Here is a 22,692-nt window from a genome sequence, read left to right on the forward strand (position 1 = left end):
ATAATTTAAATGTAATTTTACATTCACGTAGCCTTAGCCCTAAGGCTAGATGAGCTTACCCCAGGCTAGATTGGTGAGGCCTCGGTAATGCTGGGTAAGTTATAGTATAACCGTATCCAGTTCAGGCAAAGATATTCAGAGGACTTACCCTTATATTTTGTTTAATTATTTTAGCGTAGTTTTATCCAGAACATGGAACTTAGATTTGGCCTAGATTATCCTAAGCTATTTCTATGAGCACCCTGTAAGGTTACATCTGAAAAGTTTTCATATATGGGAAATTGATTTCTCATGAACACCAAATCAAATACAACAGCAGTTGGTTTTTATGTTAAAGGGAAAAGAGTGGCGAGAAGAGATACAGAAAGTTATGGAACTTTGTCTGGAAGATGTTGAGAACAAAAGCAAGCCTCAGCATAGGAAAACATATCTCTGATTGCTGCTGGTCAGTTTATGTACTCTGATCCACTTATGAACTCACCACTACCTCCAGTGGAATACAGTCTGTCTTATTGAAAAGCATATGATAGAGCTTGGGAATGATGCACAAGGTCTCTCATTGGAAAACACTTGATAGAGCTTGAGAATGATGTACAAGGTCTCTTGTTGAAAAACACTTTATAGACCCTGAGAATGATGTACAAGGTCTCTCATTGAAAAGCAGATGATAGAGCTTGAGAATGATGTACAAGGTCTCTCACTGAAAAGTAGATGATAAAGCTTGCGAAAGAGAAGTATTTATTGCATTGCTCTGTAAAATCTTACCAAAGAAGTATTCTGGAAATGCTACCAATCTTTCATGACTTTGATTTCCAAGTACAGAAGTTTCAAATTCCATAGTTATAGGGGTTATGAGAAAGTAGCCACTGTACTCACTAGACTAACTTTTCTTACCTGAAACTAGTGACTTCTGATAATGATAAAATGATACTGCAGTGTTTTTTGGAGCATAGTAGAACTCATTAGGTACCATACGGTTTTGAGTAAGAAAGGGTTGAAGTGCTCTGAAAAGCGAAAAAGAGGCAACTATAACTAAAAGGGAAAAGCAAAAGACTCAAATACAAGTGGAAAATGATAAAACGCTGGAAACTTTCCTGAATAATAAAAATAACCCAGAGGTTAGGAAATTTCTTTTGAGAAAATGAGGAAAAATAAAAAAGGAGTATTTATTGAATATTTAAAAGCTAGATTTCTGTCATGCAACTAGTGGTCTAGTATATAGCTTTATTCTTTGAGATATTTGAGTTTCAGTACTACTGTTAGAAGACAGGCTATTCAAAGGGAAGGAGTTTAGTTTCTTCTGGTATGTTATGTCCCTTGGTGAAAACCTTGTTAAAGATCCTTGTCATGCAAACAAATGATCCAATATTGAAAACTGTTCTTCAGATTTTCACCTTCTGTTACTTCTGTTAGAAGAATCTAGATGGGCCCTACGGAAAGGAGAGGTGTAGCTTCTAGTATAGTATGTCTCTTTGCTTGATGAAGCTTTTCTTGTATAAAAGTTGTCTTGCAGACAAAGGATCCAATCCAATATCTAGATCTATTCTTTCACATTTTTACCTTCTATTATTTCTGCTAGAATAATCTAGGAGATGGGTCCTGCAGAGGGAAGAGGTCTAGTTTATTCTAGTATGCTGTGCCCCTTGGTGTTGATTTTCTTGTACAAGGTACTTGTCATATGGACTTGTCAGGTTTTTGCCTTCCAGTACTTCTGTTAGAATAATCTTGAATATGGCCATGCAGAGGAAAGAAGTCTAGCAGCTTCTAGTATGCTATGCCTATGGTGAAGATTTTCTGGTACAGTCTTTTTCATGTGGACAAATGGTCCTATATCTAGATCTATGCTTTCAAATTTTTTCCTTCTAGTACTTTGTCTAGAATAATTTAGATGGTCTAGTAGAGGGAGATATCTAGTTTTCTCTAGTATGCACTGTTCCTTGGTGAAGATTTTGTTGCGTAAGGTGTTTGTTTTAAGAATAAGTGATTCAGTATCTAGATTGATTGATTCAGATTGTTGGCGTCTATTATTTACGTCGGAGTAATCTTAAAGATGAATCTTGCAAAGGGTAGAAGTATACCTTAGTTTTACCAGACCACTGAGCTGATTAACAGCTCTCCTAGAGCTGGCCCAAAGGATTAGACTTATTTTACGTGGCTAAGAACCAATTGGTTACTTAGCAACGGGACCTACAGCTTATTGTGGAATCCGAAGCACATTATAGCAAGAAATGAATTTTTATCACCAGAAATAAATTCCTCTAACTCTTCATCAGCCGCCGAACTCCGGCCCAGCGAGTGCCAGTCCGCAGCTATACCGACTCACCCAACGAAGAGCTTGCAAAGGGTAGAAGTCAAACCTATTCTAGTATGGTATGTATGTTATTTGGTGAAGATTTTCATCCATGAGTTGTACCAATGGGAGTGCAAACCGTTGCATTTTATGTAGATCTCCTTCAGCGCAAGTAGGAAGTAGTTGATCTTTATAACAAGGTGGGTTAACTGGTGGTTCATGGGGTTGAGCAGGGAAATACTCCTCTCTCATTTTCTGTCACCCCCACACTTTTTCTTTGGTTGCTTTCATGTGAGGGTGTTGTGCTGTGCTCCAGCTGACTTCTGGGATTAGTTTGTGGTTTTGTTTTGAGTGGTTTGTTTACATAAAAATAGTGGCATTAATGGAGGCGTGAAAGGCATTAGTGAGTGTAATGCATCTTCATGTCCTCCATATAAGTGGATCCCTACCATTTAGTACTTGTCCTCCATGTAAGTGGATCCCTACCATTTAATACTGAATTGTAGGGACAAATTTTAAGCTGTTAGAAAGTTTTGGTAGAAGACATAGGTTGAAAAGTTAGCGTACCACTTCCTCCTTACTGCAAAACACCTCCATACTCCTCCACTGAGTACATCCCCCTCTTAGGTGCAAGGTGGTTTTGTGTGGGGATCAGTACACTTACTCATACTATGTTGACTGCTACTCTCTCCTGTTGCCACAGTCACTTGGAGCTCAGATCTGTTGTGCTTCCAGTAGTGGTTGTCCATCCTGTGGAAAATGCCCCAATGGTATCAACTATGGCTACATCTTAGGAGGTAAGACATCGGCTAGGGACAAGGATATAAAGCACAACCTCTTTCCTTCCTCCTGCTAGACAAGCTTCCTTACCCTCCAACTTGCCTTTTTAGCCTTTCTTCCATAGGAAGAAGAAAAGGAAATCTACAGAGGCCTTTCACAAGAAGTCCCGTAGGACTTTCAGTGAGTGCTCTTCCCAGTCTGTGGGAAGTGGCAGCATTTTGCCACCAGTGGGTGATCAATCAGCTGTTGGTAAGGCTGGCAGAAGTCTCACTGAGCATGTTCAGCACTCCATCCCTGCCTGCCACAGGCTCTTCTGACCACATGACTGCTCCAGGCTCTTATAACCAGTTTTCACCAGAAAAATATCTGGTTGAACTAGCACTGCTTGCTTGCTTGGAATATGTATTGTCCTTGTATTGTGAATGTACTGGCAGCAGGTTTACATGCTATACATCTCTCCAATGTACTCACCAGTACTGAGATGATCTGTTTGTATGTGACTCATCACCAGCTCTTGGGTTGCACATGCATAAAAGTACTCATATTCATTTACCCAAACTCTTTTCTAGTTTGCTGTTACTGAACCTAGGGAGTCATATGGGTCAGTTGATCTCAGCTCAGAACTCTGTTCCCTGTAGGGATATTCTGCAGCTTGTGATGTTTCGACTGGTACCTTTGGTACTTTTTGTACAACAATCTTGGGAATGGGTACTGGAGCAGGCTCCAACACTAGCCTGTGCTCTAACCATGCATGTACATGCAAGGTGAGTGCAGTAACCTGCTTGCTTGGTGCATGGCCCATCCCCATACCATGCACAGGCACCCTGAGCCTTCCAGTATCTTCACAGATTAGAGGAATGCTCATACTACTCTCCCAGTGTGTATGTGTGTGTGTGTGATAAGTGCGGTGTCTCTTCACTTGTGTGCTTGAAGCATGTGAGGTTGAGTCAATGCTACCCTCTCATTCAGTGTTTATGCGATCATGTTGCACCCAGGTTTCACTTTCACTTTGTTTGGTTTTATGTACAGCCCTCCACAGGGATGATTCCCTCTCCGGTGGGTCTTGTACGTCTTCAAAATAAGATGGTTCTTATATTTTATAATTGTCTTGTAGTGTTTTCTTGTCAATATCGTAGCTCCTGCAGAATAGGAGAGTCTTTAGTTCTTTTTTAAATTTGCTTTCTTCTTGTATGATCTTCACTTTAGGTGGTGTTTTGTTGTATAGTCTTGGTGTGCAGTGTACAAATGCTCTCTCGCCTGACTTACAATTTGTTTTAGTTTCAAATAGCCTATATGCTTCACTTGCATGTCTGATTACAGTAAACCCCCCGTATCCGCAGGGGATGTGTACCCCCCACGATTAGCTAAAATCCGTGAATACTTAAAACCCCTCTAAAACACATAGAACTGCCTATTTTGATAGTTTAAACACAAGAAAAACCCTCTAAAAGTGCTTATACCTGATTATTTTAATAGTTTTATCACAAAAAGTACAGGTAGTGCTCGAGTTACGATAATTCGACTTACGATAATTCACTTTTACGATGGGATTAGCAATTAATATCGATACGACAATATTTTGAAAATACGTATTTTTAAATTTCGCGGGCAACTGGCGCGAGGCAACAACGTACAAATCAGGCAGCGTGCGGTTATGCGATCGTTGGCCGAGGCTGGAATAGGTACATTAATTCAATGAGCTGACCTCACTTGCCCTCGTTGTCGGAAGTTAAAATAGGTCAGTGTTCGTTTGCAATTTTTGTGCGTTTGTAAATACAGGTAGTGCAATGCAGTGACGATAATTCGAGTTTACGATGGAGTTAACAATTAATACCGTATGCGACAATATTTAGAAAATATTTTTAAATTTCGAGCGGGCACAAGCAACAGCGTACACTACAATTGCCGTAGAATCAGGCAGCAAGAAAGACCAACTTATAATAGACCAACTTTTTTTCTCCATCTCTTTATTCCATCTTCTAGTTAAAAAAGTATGAGAATAATAAAAGCATTGTTAGTAACCTTATACTCTTGCGAAAATGCGTACAGCCATAAACAACCGAACGAGACTCTGTTGTTTTGCTAATAACCGAATCGGATAACAACTGTTTTGCTTGTATTTCAACCATCGTACGGTTAAACAATTATCGTAGCTATGTTAAAAATGACGTTAAGTACTGATATGTTTTTACACTACCCTTATCCGCTTTGGAGAAAAGATCGGCAAGGAAATATACTGCTGCAGTAAAATTAAGCTGCAAGTTGTAACCGACGCTGAGAAAAGAATGTTCAAGCTGCTAATGACTATAAATTATCGTACATTGGCAACATGGATGAAACTCGACCGCAAATAAAATTGGAAAGTATTTTAATCAAAACTACTGGACATGAAAGAACACATATTACTGCTGTTTTCACGCCGATAAAAGATATATATGAAAAGCTCGTGGTATGATGATGAAATCAAGAGAAAATAGCGAACGGAATCTTGATTTTTTTTGTTTACACAAAACAAACGGCCAGCCGCCAACGTCATCTACTAACGAAAAAATGGCTAAAATAATTTCACACCGAGACATATTTAAGTTATATTTCGACATAAAAATACTTCGTATAACGAAAAATACATATGTCCCTTATAAATAAAGTATTTAGAGATTCATTTACGCTAACTAGAAGCAAGAAGTGCCCTCTGATCCGAGTTAAATGCATTGAAATAAAGACCAGCGTGATCGATTCGAAACCAAAACATTTGATCGCTATGATCGGAATTTATAATGCAAAAGCAGTATAAGAATATTTACGATTGGATACAGTGTAGTAAAGCATAACTTTTTAAAGATCCATGGAAAAGATGCACATTCGTTATTTTGATGTTTGTATAATACGGCGGTGTTATGTGAAAATAGAATACAGTTTAATGTAGGCTAGGCTACCATATATGATATACGAAAGTGCAGGCCAGGCCTTGTTTGTTATTCAATTTCTCTTTATACTGACTTATGTCAGTCTGCATTGAACCTGCAGAATTAGCTGACACTAATAATTACTATACCATATATGTATAAAGTATACTGTGTAGTGTAGGCTAGGCTACCATATATGTATAGATGGTACTGATTACCTTAGTGTAGGCTAGGCCATATTCGAGTTACGATTTTTTCAACAAACGATGGGTTTTTTGGAACCTAACCCCATCATAAGTAGGGGAATACCTGTACATTTAATCATGAAAATGATAAGAAAATACAGTAATTAGTGAATGTTTCTCAGTGAAAAATACCGCAAATGGGCGAATTTACTGCGAATAGTCGGTAGATACGTTCCATAGAGAAATCCGCGAATATGTGAGTCCGCGAATCGTGAGAACGCGAATATGGGGGGTTTACTGTACAACATTCATTTCAGGTCTAAAGAAGCTGAAGCAGTTTGTCTCAGATATGTTGGTTCACCATATTTTAGTTTCTTTAAAGACTGTAAAAAGTATTTTTATATATGTAGCTTACCCAGTAATTACTTAGCTAAGAGTTTTTACTCGAACAGCAGTTAGAAATCTGAATTCCACGGTAGCAATTCTTTTGTTTTGTGTAGGTGACTATGCCCCTCCCACTTTTGGGATAAGAAAGAGGAATATCGCCAACACGACAATTTGTTTCTGCCACTTGTAGCATCAAACCTGGTATTGTTATAGCAGCTTAGAGTTTTGGATTTGTATTTTTCTTCATTGGTGAAGTATTTTTGTAGCCTTTTCAGCATTTTTTCTCATAGTGACGTTGTTTGGATTGCCTTTTCATGATTTTGACTTTTCAACTAGTTAGGTAAGTCTGACACTAGCACAGTAAACCCCCCATATTCGCATTCTCACGATTAGCGGACTCACGTATTCACGGATTTCTCTGTGGAACGTATCTATCCATTATTCACGGAAAATTCACCCATTCGCTGTATTTTTTCACTGAGAAATATTCACTGATTATTGTATTTTCATATAATTTTCATGAATAATGCACTTTTTGTGATAAAACTATTGAAATACTCAGGTATAAGCATTTTTAGAGGGTTTTTCTTGTGTTTAAACTATCAAAATAGGCAGTTCTAAGTGTTTTTAGAGGGCCTTTAAGTATTAGCGGATTTTAGCTATTCGCGGGGGGGCGGGGTTGCGGTATGCATCCCCTGCGAATATGGGGGGTTTACTGTAGTTCTAGTTTCCAAGGCTGCAACACCTGGATGACAAAATTGACTTACGATTCTCACACCTTGTGTTCCGGTTGTAGAGGACAAGTTTGCTCTATTAATTTGACTTGTGACGAGGGTAGGGATTGGGAAGAACAGAAATGGAAAACTTAAGATTCACATTTAGCTAAGTTAGAAAGAGATCAGAAGAGGAAAGCAGCTGCTGAAGCCAGTGTGAAATTAGCTAGTCAGGCTTTGACTCCTAGATCGGATAAGGGTGGCATGTCTGTAAATCTCCAAGTGTTAACCCTTCCCCACCTTCATGTATTAATTCTCCTAAACCACCTACTCCTTCTCCTGGCTCCATCACTTCCGAACCTGATTGTTTCACCAGCCCTGAGAATAAATTTGAGCAACGATTAAATCTGGTAGTGAGTATAGTGGCCCAGTTAGGGGCATCAGTGCGTGTCCTGGTGGACAAGTTTGAAAAAAGTGCTAAAGGTGAAGTATCAGTGGAGGCAGCAGCTGCTTGTTCCACTGAGTCTCCTAGGCACTGGTCCCTGCCATACTCCCCACTACCTGGGAGGAGGCATACTGGTAGCCCAAGGGAAGTCAGTGGGGTTACCCATGCTAGTTGTCCCCTCAGTCCAGCCTGTTGCATCCCAGGATGAGACTAGAGACAACTGCTGGAAAGGCATCTCAGAAGTTCATCGGCTTTCGTGAAGCTCTGAGGAGTCCTCACCTCATAAGAGCCGTCTTCGTTGCTTCCTCGATGAATCTTGCCCACTTAAGAGACGTTTCTCGGGTAAGGATCAGTCCCCACATCTCCCTTACAAGAGAATGAGGGAGCCTTCCTTCAGTCCTCAGCCCACGTGTAGCAAGTAGGACACTCTGGAGTGCTTCTCCTCTCCTCAGTGCTTAAGCGCCCTGTTCCTTCTGAACATCCTGTATCGGCGGAACATATTGATGAGTGCCATGAAGCAGCCAAGTGCCCTGTAGCAGCCAGGCGCTCTGATGTGACCAAGCGCTCTGCAGCAGCCAGGTGCCCTGAGGTGTTCGAATACTCTTTTTCGTTGGAGCACCTAGAGAACTGGCTTTCCGAGAAGAGAGAACAAGGGAAAGCCTGTTTTAGTGTTCTTCCCTCTCATCTTGCACGTGTGCGGTACTTGTTGTACGCAACGGGAGAAGCTCCTTCCCTGGGAGTGGCTGCCTCCTCTCAGGGGGACTTTTCTGTGCTCATTGGCTCGGAACGTAGGTCAGCTTTCACTTCAGACAAGATATTCTTTTTAGCCCAAAAGATAGACCACCTTTTGAAGAGTTTGTTCAAGTCCTTTGAGGTGTTGAGTTTTCTCGACTGGTGTTTGGGAGCAGTTGCCAAGAAGCTTCAAGATCCGACTTTTTTGCGTGATGAAGTTTCAGACCTGTTTAATTTTCTCTCCTGCGCAGATAAAGCTGTTAGAGATGACTCACAGGAATTAGCTGCCCTTTGTACCATGGGCGTGCTTAAGAAGCGTGAACTTTGGGTCTCTTTCACATCGAAGGGCGTTACGGCCCCAATGAAATCGGCTCTCCTTTTTTCCTCTCTGAACAAGCAATATTTATTTCCACAATCCACTGTAAGCGAGATTGCAGCAAGTCTATGCCAGAAATTGACTCAAGATTTATTGACCCAATCAACAAAACACCAGAGGGGTTGGTCTGCTTTCTCAGTTAAACCTTCATCTCCTCTCGAGCAACCAAAGCCTTTTTGTGGAAAGAATCAGAGACCATGCTTCAGGTCCCGAGGATCAGTTAGATTTGCTTCCTGTGCAATCAAGAAATCATCTCCCAAACCATCCTCTTGCAAGTGAGAATTCAGTCCTTCATGTTCCGGTAGAGGCCAGGCTTTGTCTCTTCTGGGAGAGATGGAGCGAAAGAGGAGCGGATCAGTGGGTGGTGAAAGTTTTAAAGGAGAGATACTCCATCCCCTTCAGGGAGAATCTGCCATTGACCAACACTCTTGTTGTATTGACGGCTTACTCCATAGGATCGGAGAGATATTCAGCCCTATCAAAGGAAGTGTCCTCTCTTCTGAGCAAGGAAGCCATAGAAATAGTAAAGAAGGCAGACTCGAAAGTATTTTACAATCGCCTTTTTGTAGTGCTCAAGGCTCCCGTGGGTTGGAGACTGGTGCTCGACGTAAGTGCATTGAACGTCTTCATAGAGAAGGCAAAATTCAACATGGAAACCATCCATTTGGTTCTTGCTTCCATCTGTCAGGGAGATTGGATGATCTCCGTGGACATTTAAGATGCTTATTTCCATATTCCGATTAACCAGACTCAAGGAAATACCTCCGATTCATTTTTGAGGACCAGATCTATCAGTTTCGAGCACTTTGTACACTTTGTAACTGCTGTCTGACACAAGCTGTAGAGCTTCCACGAGCTTCTAGCTCGTCTGACGCCCAGCTCACTTGGTGCCCTGCTCATATGGCGCTGGTTACAGCCTGGCGCCCGCTAGCTCCCACAAGTTCCTGCCAGCCCCGAGGTCCTATCTCAACTGGCGTCCAGCGCTTCTGGTGCCAGCTTCAGCCTGACACCAGATCGTTCTCCAAACATCCAAAGTGCTCTCCAGCTCTGTGGGAGAATAGGGGGGTCTCTGTCCATTTGGAGTTTTCAGAGGACCATCCTTTACTACATATGGTGATAAGGCAAGACCTGTTTCATCCACTGATAGAGTGTATTGCCCTCATGGACTTTTGAGACACTCAGAATTAGGATGTAATAAGATGTAGAGGTTTTTTATGGAGCCAGGGGGTACAGTGTACCTGAAGCACCCACCACTCCAGTGGATGGGTTGTGGTTTTATTTCAGTGTGGGTGACAATGTTGTATGGTTGTTTTTATTTTGGTGCTTTGCCCAGGGCAAGGGCAGGCACCTATCATGCTTTGCTAGCCATCAGAGTACTTCCTTCACTGCAAGTTCCCACTAAGTAGGAGGCGACCCATGGCTATACCGCCACGCCACTTCGAGTTAAGATGAGCACCAACCAGAGGCAGTATCCACCTCTAGTAGCTCTCTAAACTGATAAGCAACAACAAGCATTGTTTTGCAGTGCTAGCAGTTTTTCTATTTCAAATTCATTACTTATCTTAATGTTTTGGAGTAGAATGTGTTCATGTATCCCACCTCCTGTCAATGTGGGAATCAGCTATGTAATTACTTGGTAAGTTACTTATATAAAAATGACATTTTTAAATATCTAACTTCCCTGGTAGTTACATATATATATCAGATCCCACCATCTTCCCTCATTGCTGATGGACAGAAATTCAAATTGAGGTTATCGCCGATAGATGGTCAGGTGGCCATACCTGAGCGCCCTCTACCAGGTAACTAGAACCATTCCCAATTGTCCTCAGAAATTCCCTGCCGTCGTTCTATCAACACGTTGGAAATTCGCTCTACTTTGGTTTGCTTTACTACAATTGGTGAAGTACCCATTACTTGTTTGGTTTTATAAAAATTGATGGCTTTCGCTGATTTTGGATCTTCCCTGGATTTTTGTTTCTCATTGTTAGCCTATCTGTTCGGTTTCTGACTTTTTACAATTGTTCTTTGTACTTGCTTTTCAAGATGGCTGACCCTGTTGTTAGGATGTGTGTTAGGGGATGCAAGAACCGGCTTCCTAAGGCTGCTCTTGATCCCACACAGTTTGTAAGAAATGCAGAGATCATGTGTGTGCATTGATGATAGATGCAAGGAGTGTGAAAGTTTGTCTGAGAAAGAGTGGAGAGAGTATGATCGCTATGTGAGGCGATTGGAAAAGGACAGAATTAGGAGAACTAGATCTTCCAGTGTCCTTTCAGCTAGGTCTTCTGATAGTCAAGTCCTTTCTAACTTGTCTGATACTAATATTCCTGATCCTAACCCTAAGGCTTTGAGTACCCGATCCTCCTGCTCCCGAGTCGGGAGTAAGTAATCCGTCTTTAAAGGATATAATGGCTGCTATTTCTGCCATAGGAGTTTCTGTACAATCCCTTTCTTCGGATAGGGAAGTGATGTGGGGGCAGTGCATAGTTTGCAACAAAAGTTCGGTGACAGTGTTAGTGCAGTGGAGGTGCGTCCGTTCGTGTCTGTCACGCTCCTAGCCCTAGACCTCTTCCATGCTCCCCAACCCCTGGGAGAAGGAACGTCGACAGGCTAAGGGAGGTGAGAGACGTTGAACAACGAGCGGACGTCCCCTCGAAACTCATCCTGTTGACGCATCCCAGGACGCTCCCCTTAGCCGCAGGAAAGGCGAGATGAGGACATGTTCGTCTTCCTCGGATGACGCAAAACCCAGACGTGGTTGGCGTCAGTCACAAGAATCTAGACCTATCAAGAGACGCAGGTCCCCCCCCTCCTGCTCCAACAACCTCTTGCAGCAAATGGAGCTCTCCAGAGAGATTCCTGTCGGAAGAAGACGGCGTTTCTGCGCCTAAACAGAGGCGTAAGACGATAGCTCGTCGGAGGAAGAAGACGTATACATGACTTCAGTTCACGCTTCTCCCCCCCCAGAATGGGACGTGTAGTAAACTGCGTCACCACCTCTTCATCAAAAGATCCCAGCTAGAGTCTCCGAAGTTGTGGAAGCTAGTGCAGTGCCATCTCCAGTTGTTTCCCAGCAGCAAGTGGCACCTCAAGTAAAGTTCTTGTCGGAAGTCCAGCAGTCCCTTGCGTCTCTTTTTGACTCTTACAAGTCGCAAGGACTAAGAGAAGAAACACACAAGAAGGAATCTAAGGACGTCAACAGACCCAAGAAGAGGATAAGGCAAGAGTCAGAACAACAAGACGCTAACAGCCAGCAAGAGCGCAATGCTGATCAAGTTGCAGCGCTCATAGACGCTTCCCGAAACAAGCCGCACAGTGACGGGAGGAACAAGGATCGCCAAGCTCCCTCGCAGCAAGTTGGACGCATGCGTGACGCACATCAAGCAGCATGATTCACACGTTTCCCCACTCGTTCGACATCGGAAATAGCGGATCCTTTGGAAGAGATCTCGGAAGAGGAAACTCAAAAACTCTTCATGCTGCTGATCTGAAAAGACTTCTTACTCTTTTGGCGGACTTATTTCCTAACGATTTTCATCAGGCCGTACCTCGAGTCCTCCCTCGCAATATTTGATGGGTAGACCCCAGAAGTCTTCCTCATTCAAGAAGACAGTGTTGGCCAAATCAGTGAAGAGAGCCTTTTTCGACACTGAATGATTGGATTTTGAAGAAGAAGGAACAAGGAAAGACAACTTTTTCCTTTCCCCGACAAGATTGGCTTCTAGATCCAGCGTGTGGTACGAGACTGGGGAAGCTCTCGGTTTGGGAGTTCCTGCCTCCTCCCAAGGGGACTTCTCCAGACTCGTTGACTCTTCACGGAGAACAGCCATGACTAAAGCCAAGGTGTCTCTGTGGTCCACTTTGGAGTTGGATCATTTGCTGAAAGGTGTCGTCTTCAGAACTATTGAAGTCTTCAGCTTGATGGACTGGACTCTTGCAGCTCTTGCAGAGGTTTCAGATCAGAAGAATGACACGCAAATGCACCTTATTGCCTGTCTCGATAAAGCTGTGAGGGACGGGACGGTCGAACTTTCTGCCCTTTTCACAGCAGGTGTTATCAAGAAACGAGCTATGTTGTGTTCGTTCCTGTCGTCTGGAGTGACTTTAGCTCAGTAATCTGAACTGTTGTATGCTCCCTTATCTAAACAGCTCTTCCCTTCAGAGCTGGTTAAGGACTTATCAGCAGCCCTTGCGCAACAATCAATGCAAGATCTGATCACAAGGACTGCTAGGAAAGTTCTTCCGGCAAACTTTTAGCCAGGAAGGACAAGGAAGCTCCTCCTACGCGTCAGCCCTTTCGTGGGAGAGCCCTTTCGAGAGGAAGTCAGAGAATGGCTGCTGGAGGACAACTTTTACCCACAGTAAGAACCCCAAGCAGCAACCCAAATCCAAGAAATGATCACAACAACCTCCAGACACAAGTGGGAGCCAGGTTATCCCACTTTTGGCAAGAGTGGAGCCAAAGGGGAGGCGGACGTATGGACAGTCAGTTTTGAAGGAAGGATACAAGATTCCTTCCTAAGGAAGCCCCCTCTTTCACAAGAACCGTTGGAGTTGACAGCTACTTACTCGGGGGTGCAAAGCAGCAGCTCTTCAAGAACAGGTGACCCAGATGCTATCAAAAGCAGCAATAGAAGAGGTAAAGGACCTCTCGTCAGAGGGTTTTACAACAGACTTTTTCTGGTACCCAAGAACTCGGGGTTGGAGACCAGTTCTGGACGTAAGTCCACTGAACAAGCACGTAAGCAAAGTCAAGTTTGCCATGGAGACATCTGCGTCAGTCCTAGCAGGCACCAAACAGGAAGACTGGATGGTTTCAATAGACCTACAGGACGCGTATTTTCACGTACCAATTCACCCGAACTACAGAAAATATCTGAGGTTTGTGCATCTCGGGACAACCTATCAGTTCAGAGCACTTTGTTTTGGACTAAATTTCTTTTCTCCTTACGTTTTCTCTCGAGTGGCATCGAACGTAGCTCACTGGTTACATCTAAAGGGATACAGGATTTCGATGTACCTGGACGACTGGCTAATCAGAGCCAGATCGCAAGCAAAGTGTCTGGAGGATCTACAAGTTACAATGAATTTGACGCAACAATTAGGTCTGGTAGTAAATCTAGCCAAATCGCAGCTGACGCCTTCACAGGACATCATCTACCTGGGGATGAGGATTCAGTCAGTGGTTTTTCGGGCTTTTCCAGCCCTGAAACGCATTCTAGATTGCTTAGAAAAGGTGAAGCTCTTTCTAGGGAGATGGACCTGTTAGGCGAGGGAGTGGATGAGTCTGCTGGGGACCCTCTCCTCGATCGAACAATTCGTCTCCCTGGGAAGACTACATCTACGTCACTTCAGTTCCATCTGTCAAGCTATTGGAAAAGAGGCCAAGATCTGGAGACGTGGATTCCGATCCTCTGGGAATCAAAAAACATTTGAGTTGGTGGAACGACCCCAAAAAACTTCAAGTGGGCCTCGAACTTCAACAAAAGAACCCCGACCTAGTGTTGTATTCAGACGCATCGGACATGGGATGGGGTGCAACGCTGGGGAAGGGCGAGATCTCAGGTCTATGGGAAAACCATCAGAAGAAATGGCATATAAATGTCAAGGAACTGGTGGCCATTCATCTTGCACTAGTCCACTTTCAGGAGAAGGTCCAGAACAAGATTGTACAGGTCAACGCAGACAACACCACAGCGTTGGCCTACATCAGAAAAGAGGTGGCACTCCAGCTCGTTTCCCTTTACGAGGCAGCAAAAGATCTCCTGCTGTGGGCAGAAACGAACAACTTAACTCTGATCACCCGCTTCATAGAGGGAGAGAAGAACGTCAGAGCGGATCTTCTCAGCAGAGGAAGACAGGTTCTCACGACAGAATGGACCTTACATCACGATGTGTGCAACAGGCTTTGGAATCTGTGGGGAGAACCGTCAATAGACCTCTTTGCGACACAGAGAAAGAAGAGGTTACCAGTCTACTGCTCTCCAGTCCCAGACCAGGAAGCAGTGGCAGTGGACGCCTTCCTCATGAATTGGGAGGGACTAGACATGTACGCTTTTCCTCCATTCAAGATCCTAGACAGAGTCATGAAGAAGTTCGGAGAGTCGAACGACGCCCGCATGACCCTGATAGCTCCATTTTGTCCCATGAGACCATGGATCACGGAGGTGATGGAGTGGCTAGTAGACACCCCCAGATCGTTACCTTGTCGGAACGATCTACTCAGACAGCCACATATAGAGAGATATCATCAAAATCTCCTCGCTCAACCTAACTGCCTTTCGACTATCGAAAAACTGGCAAGAGCGAAGGGTTTTTCAAGGAAGCTGCAAGAGCCATCGCGAGAGCGAGGAGAACGTCCACACTCAAGGTGTACCAATCAAAGTGGGACGTATTCAGGGAATGGTGCAGGAAAAACAACATTTCCTCTTCCAGTACCTCTCTAACTCAACTGGCAGATTTTCTTCTGCATTTGAAAACCCAAGGAAACCTAGCAGTATCTACCATCAAGGGATACCACAGCATGCTTGCTTCCGTCTTCCGTCACAGAAATATTGACGTGTCGGGAGACAAGGACCTCACGGATCTCATAAGGTCCTTTGAGACAGTTAAGAGGAAGGACAACCCAACCCCTCTTGGAATTTGGGACGTAGTCCTAAAATTTTTAACCTCGAATAGGTTTGAACCTCTCGACAAGGCTTCATGGAAGGATCTCACTAAGAAGACCCTTTTCCTGGTCGCTTTGGCTACAGCCAAGAGGGTAGGAGAACTACAAGCCTTTAGCAAGAAAGTAGGCTTCAATGGGGAAAATGCAGTCTGCTCACTTCAACTTGGTTTTCTCTCTAAAAATCATCGAGAACCCTTCTCAACCATGGCCCAGATCTTTTTCCATACCAGGGCTGTCTCATTTAGTAGGACAGGAAAAAGAGAGAGGCCTTTGTCCAGTTAGGGCCCTAAAATTTTATCTACAGAGGACCAGAAACATGAGAGGTCAGACAGATCACCTCTGGTGCTCAGTGAAGAAACCTTCCTTACCTTTTATCAAAGAATGCACTGGCGTTCTTTATCAAGGACTTAATAAGGAAGCTCACCAAGAATGTGACGAGAAAAGCTTTCAATCCTCAAAGTCAAAGCGCACGAGGTAAGAGCTGTAACAACTTCGATGGCTTATAGACACAACAGGTCTATGAAATCGATTTTGGAAGCGACTTTTTTGGCCAAAGCAAATCTATCTTCGCAGATTGTTACCTGAAAGAAGTACAGACCCAATATGAGGATTGCTGTTCCCTGTCCGAAGATTGCCTCCGGCGCCGTAGTTGGAGAGGGTACTACTGCCTCTACCCTATAACCTTTTTTTTTTTTTGTATTATACCCTTGCCTTTTTCTTGATTTGAACTCACAGGTTGTCTGTAAGAAGGTTGTTGCAACCTTCCACAGTCTGGGGTTGCAAGTCTAAGTTAGGTTTTATGGAGTGTGTTATTTAGTGATTTTAGTGGGTCAGGTGGTCAGCTCTTTGTCCATGGCTATGCCAGGATAGCAAGGGTGGTGGTCTAGTCATGTTAAGGTTGAGGACCGTGTGACAGCCCCATAGAGACTTTCTACAGCCCCTGGATGGGTCGCTGGGTCTCTTAAGGAATGCAGGCGAATGAGGCAGGATAATTATGAAGCCAGCTTCCTTATCAGGTAAGAACCAGAGTATGTTTACAGCTAATTTTTAGTGTTTAGTAATTATACGAATTCCCAACGGTGTTTTGTTCTCTAACCCACCACCAATGGTGTCAATCAGCTATATATATGTAACTACCAGGAAGTTAGATATTTAAAAATGGTATTTTCATTATAAAATGTTTTTAAATATACTTACCTGGTAGTTACATATATAAAAGGTCCCTCCTCCTCCTCTGAGAACAGGGCATGGAATTTCTGAGGACAATTGGGAATGGTTCTAGTTACCTGGTAGAGGCGCTCAGGTATGGCCACCTGACCATCTATCATGATTGCCTGACGAAATTTGAATTTCTGCCTTCCAGGCAATCCCCACCTAAAGCTATATATATGTAACTACCAGGTAAGTATATTTAAAAACTTATTTTATAATGAAAATACCATTTTTAATTGTTTTATGGTAGAAGACTTAACAAGTAACTCACATAAGTTTTGTTGATCAGTTGCCCAATCTTCATTTGATGGACATGAACAGATTTTTTGTGGTTATCTGCTAATAGTCGTTACTAATACAAGAGATGTAATGGAAAATTTGAAACTGTACAGAATAATTAAGTGTTAAAACCGAAATTTAAGATTACAGCCGGGAATATTAAAATGTTAACTAATAGCTAAACGTAATTGTTAACATTTTCCTCATATATAAAACTATTTTATTATAAAAATATAATTTTCATATTTAGAGGGTAAATGAACTTTTTTTGATAGAACTATTAAAATTCTCAGGTATTGTTGTTTTTAGGTAAGTATTACAAGGTTAGTTTGTTTGAACTCTCAAAAAGGCAGTTCTAAGCATTTTTAGAGGGTTTTAAGTATTCGCGGACTTCAGCTATTCGTAGGAGGGTGTGGTACACATCCCCCACAAATCCAGGGGGTTTATTGTATTGTGTGAAAGCCTGTGGGCCAGTGGACCATGTTTTCAAATGGTTATGACTACTGTATCTTTTTTTTCAGCAATTGGAACCAAAGCTTGAAAATATTCATGAGGGAAATCAGTTTGTTAGCATCTCTTTGGGGAAAGAATCTAACTCTTGCTTTAGGGAATCAGTTTAATCCTTGAGTTTTCCCTTCCTTCTGAACCCCTTCAGCAGAGTTGGAATAGAGATAATTTGGCTCTCTTTAAGCATAAGGATCTTGGGGAAGTACACAACTGCCTGTTTTTAAACCTATTGTGGAAGGGGCTATCTTTAGGGTTCACTCAGGAGGCTAGGCAGTTGTTCCAACTGCTGTCGTTGCTGCTTGCTTGTGGTGCTATGAGTTGGGTAACAGTCAGATTTGCAGGGCAGATGGTTCCCTGCCATACAGCAATCAAGCAAGCCACTTCTTTTTTATAATGGAAGATGCCCTATTGGCATCCAACCAGGGGTCTTTCAATATAAGTGACAACAAACCTAGCATAGACCAGTTGTCTGACTGTGGGGGAAGCCAGATTCACACCAAGGGGAGGGAGGAAACTCCTAGCTTTTTCTTTACTCCTCTTTATTGTTGAGTGCTCCTTTGTCATCCTTCTCATTTTCTCATTCATCTTGCTCCTTGAAAAGAAGTAGTTGTCCAAGATCTCTTAGAAGTAGTCCTGTAGGACTTTGAATGAGCAGCCTCAGCAGGCCCTCGGAAGTGATTGTGTTAGGCCCACCCATGGATGAGTGACTCAAACAATGTAAGTAGGACTGGGATGGATCTTACAAAATAATCTTGGTACCCTGCCCTGGCCTCTTTTGGAGAGATGTTTCACCTGAAACACACCTGGTTGAGCCAGCTTTACCATCTTGTTTGGTGCATTCATGGTCTCTAGACTGTACATGCACAGTCAGTAGGTTTGCATGTAACAGGTCTTCAGTACTAGATATTCACTGGTACTGTACTAGGACAAAAGCTTGCCTGCAATCATGTTGCCCCACTGGCCTGTGGCTTGTCATCAGCCCTGGGATTGCATTAGCATGATAGTGTATGCACCCACTCACCTATACCCTTCACTAGTTAGGGCATTACCAAGCATAGGGAGTCATATGAATTAGTTGACCATAGCATTGACCAGTTCTGGCTTCACTGATTGTGCACCATGGTCCTGTTAGTGGGCAGGAGAGCAACTGGTGTAAGACCCAGGAAGTACCACCTCTTAGTCTTCAGAGGGACTGTCTACCAGTTCAAAGGTCTCTGCTGTAGGCTAGCAAATGGCCCCACAGGTATTTGCAAGTGTCTCCATCCTTGGTTTCAACTTGGATTCTTTTCAGTGGTATACATGTGCTGTGCATTACATAGTCAATGGGGTTTTGTGATGATCTCAGAGGTGCAGTTACTTTAGAGCAGATATCACCTACTCACTTTTTGTCACAAACTGGGGTTTGGGATTAACAAGGTGAGTCAGCTCTCACCCCAAAACTGGAGACAAAGCACCTAGGTACCAGTTCCTGTCAGCCAGCTCAGATTGGAGGGTCTCCTTGGCCACCTGTCTTATTTGAGGAAGCTCATCCCAAACAGGTCTCAGCCCTCACTTTTGTGACAGCTGAAGTAGCGCTGATCAGCTCCAAGTGATCATCCCTTCGAGCTCACTCTGTGAACTGGGTGATCAGAGAGGATCTTGCATGGTTACCTGATAACAGGAGTTCCCCTGAGATCTCTACCTCCCAAGATGCAGCTTTTCTTGGATGCATTGAAGGATGGTTGGGATGCACACCTGAAGGGCATGTTTGTATCAGGTGTGGTTAAAGTATAAATCTCATGTGCATATCAGTGTTCTGGAATTGTGAGCAGTGTTGTTAGTCCTGTAAGCATTCCAGGAATGTCTGCCAAGTCACTTGGTTGTGTTAATGAGTGACATCCCCACTGAAGTGACATATGTCAGTTGACAAGGCAGATGCATGTGTTGGTGGTTCACCACACTGTTGAGGTGTTGGCTAGGTAACTTCTGGGAAGATGGAAAATAGTAGCACACCACCTCAGCCACCACAGTCAGGTAATAGGGATGGAGTGTTCCCTACCCCCTTGGATAGTGGTAAGACTTGTCAAGCTTTGGGGAGCACCAATAATTGACCTGTTTGCCACACAGCTAAACAGGAAGCTTCCAGTGTTCTGCTCTCCTGTGCCAGATCCATTGATGGCAAAGAAAGATGCCTTCCAATACCCCTAGTATAAGCTGGACGTCTGTGTCTTTGCACCATTCACCCTGATTTGTTTAGTGATCGACCGGGTCTTGATCTCACCATGTGGTGCCTTGTTGGTCACTCGATGAATGGTATCTTGATCTGCTGACTCTCCTGGTTGAGCTGCAAAGAGATTCTCTCTTTGCCCACTCTTCCTTCCTTAGCTACCTGTTCAGAGGTACCATCAGACAATTCACTCCCTCCTGCTTCGTGCTTGGAGACTATCCAGTACATCAGGTGAGTGATGCTTGTCTCACAGGGCTTAACAGGTGTCTGGTTACCTCAGCACTTTTTCTTTGAATATGTAGTACCAGGGAAAAATGGGTAATCTTAGTGATTGGTGTCATAGAAGGGGTCACTCTCTGTAGGGAACTTCTGTCCTCTCATTCTGCAATAAAAGGCTATTGCTCTGCCTTGAGCCAGGTATTCAGAGTGAAGGGTATGGATATCTCATTGTTTGCAGTTATCCATGCTTGTGAGAGCTTTGAGCAGTCTTGGACTATGAAATTTAGGCCAAAGGTCAAGCACTAGAATTTTGCAAGCCTAAGGTGGTATATCTATAAACACCCTTTCTTTTGGGCTTTGTGAAGTAATCAAGCAAGTTTATGACTCCTCAAGTATGTCAGTAGATCAGTTTGTGCGAGAGCTCATGAAGTTAGGGGCATGGGGTCGTCCCTTGCCTTCCAAATAAATTTTTGATTTTTCAGGTAATTGGGATGGGATTCTTGAATGTAAGACCACATGTCCTTTGGCACTTTTTCCTTCAGACCTATAGTAGCTTCTTAACAGGTTGTTTAGCCGTCCAGTTCTGTTTTGATAGAAAAGTATCTTGTCTGAGGACTGAGCTCAGTGGAAATCTTGGGTTAAATGTAGAGTAACTGATCTTCCTGTTTTTTCTTCATCCTTCCTTCAGTGTGGAGCAGCAGCTAAGGCCAAGTACTTACTGGACTGGGCCATGATACAGGGAAGCTACACAATCGAGCACCCAGCTTTTGGGCTTCAAGACATGTCTCCCTCCAATCTTCGTTTTGACGAAGAGGGTGGTTGGCTTTGGTAGAGCTATAGTCTCAACCTATCATTTGTATTAGCCAGATATAGCTGCCTCGCAATTGGTGTAACCCGTATGGAGGTATCACATTTGTCTCTGAACCTTTCCTTATTGGAGCAAGGCTCAAGATACATTCAGGGCCCACCAGTCCATCATCCTTATGCAAAACCAAGTACTGTACGAGGTTACAGGAGTTATTGCTCCCCTTGCTTGCCTTTGAGATAGGGATCATGACATTTCTGTGCGGGTTTGCAATTTCGAGTCAGTTGACAGAGATGACCTCCCTGATGAAGAGTGAATGTCCTATATAAAAGGTGATGGTTGTTATTTCTGTATGAACAAGTAAGAAATTTTAAGGTAATTTGTATTTTCTTAGGTGTACAAACCAGAGCCTTTTATCTTATTACCCACTTCATCCATTCCATTTTACCCCAAATGCTGAAGGAATTAATGTTTAGTGATGACAGGTTAGTGAGGGGTATACCTCCCTTCCCTCCCAACCACCCATTACCTACCTTGTTACCAAGTTTTAACAACTGATTACAGTTCATGCTGAAGAATACTACATAAAAGGCTCTGGTTTGTATACCTAGAAGAAAAGCAGGTTTGATATATTCCAGTACAAAAGCAAATTTGGTATATTCTAGTACCATAATAGCTATTGCTGTTGTTAGAGCCTAATCACAAGATGCTGAATTATTTGCCTTTTTCCTTTATTTTAGCTGTGGTTCGTAGTCCATCATGACATCCACTGAGTACTGGCTTATTTCAGCCCCTGGGGATAAAACATGTCAGCAAACATGGGAGAAAATGAACAACACCACAGCTGTACAGCACCAGCTGTGTGTCAACCACAAGTTTCATCTTCCTGACCTTAAGGTAATATAAATTAGTTTGAGATGTTGAGATGTTAAAAGCTTTGATATCTTCAGTCATTTGATATAGCCTAAGAAATAAAGTAATTGTTGTGGATGAGTACATTATATAGTTTTTAGAGAAAACATACTTTTACCAATACAAAGTCATCTTTTACATTAGCCCAATTTATGGTCTCCACAATAAAAACAATCTTTCATAATTTCTTTGATAGGCTCCATGGGAAATCCAGTGAAGTTGTTGACTCATTTGGTCCAAGGTTTTTTCTGCAAGGGTTTGTGTCCGGCATGATAGATTTCATGGCTTTTTAAATTATATTTTTATATAAGTGACTTACCAAGTAATTACATAGCAACAAGCTTCCTACCACGGCAGTCTAAAAATTTAAATATTGTGGTGGTACTACCATGGCTTGTGTAGGTGACAAGGCCCCGCCCACATTCGGGACTGATAGGTACAACTCAGAAAAGAGCTTCAATTTGTTTTCTGAAAGCTCCTGACTAACATAGGTGGTTTTGTGCAGTCTCTTTCATCATTTTTTGGATATTTGTTCCAGTCTCTTGGTGAAGTATCCAGATTTTGTGTTTCGGTGAAGGCTTTTAAATTTAAAGTTGAAGTTGGTGTCAGTCCCCCCACAGGCTGTTGCCTTTCAGGCGGACATAAGCCGGGTAACCCCAACCCCCCACCATGTCATCACTCATGGCAGTAACCATCCCCGAGAATACGAGGCCTACACATTACCAACTGTACTAGTTGTTGTTAGTTATATTGTTAGCTGTGGTTAACTTTTTACTAATTAGTCAGGATGCCAGACTCCACTTCTTCAAGTGTTGGGTACAGTATTACATTGAAGGTTGTAAAACTAGATTAGTCAAAATTTCTTATGACTCTAACACTAAGTGTGTTAAATGTAGAGGACAGGAGTGTAATAAAGACCTTACTTGGTCCAAATGTCAGGATTGGGATGATCAAAAGTGGAGTGTGTTGAAATCTCAATTAGTTAAATTGGATAGGGATAGAAAGAGGCAGGCAGCCCTTAGAGCCAAAAATAGAAGATAGCACTGTTACTTCTCAGATCTCTGCTAT

General features: G+C 42.9%; 1 protein-coding gene across 1 annotated transcript in view; it reads left to right on the forward strand.

Moving 5' to 3' along the window:
* Nucleotides 1–22,692, forward strand: part of Vha44 (V-type proton ATPase subunit Vha44) — a 39,838-nt gene that overhangs the window by 581 nt on the left and 16,565 nt on the right. The window contains exon 3 of the mRNA XM_067122150.1: nucleotides 21,453–21,609. Coding sequence (XP_066978251.1) covers nucleotides 21,472–21,609 — 138 coding nt within the window. The 5' untranslated portion in view covers nucleotides 21,453–21,471. The remainder of the gene's footprint in view (nucleotides 1–21,452; nucleotides 21,610–22,692) is intronic.

This window comes from Macrobrachium rosenbergii, chromosome 20 (genome assembly GCF_040412425.1).
Source record: "Macrobrachium rosenbergii isolate ZJJX-2024 chromosome 20, ASM4041242v1, whole genome shotgun sequence".
NCBI lineage: Eukaryota > Metazoa > Arthropoda > Malacostraca > Decapoda > Palaemonidae > Macrobrachium > Macrobrachium rosenbergii.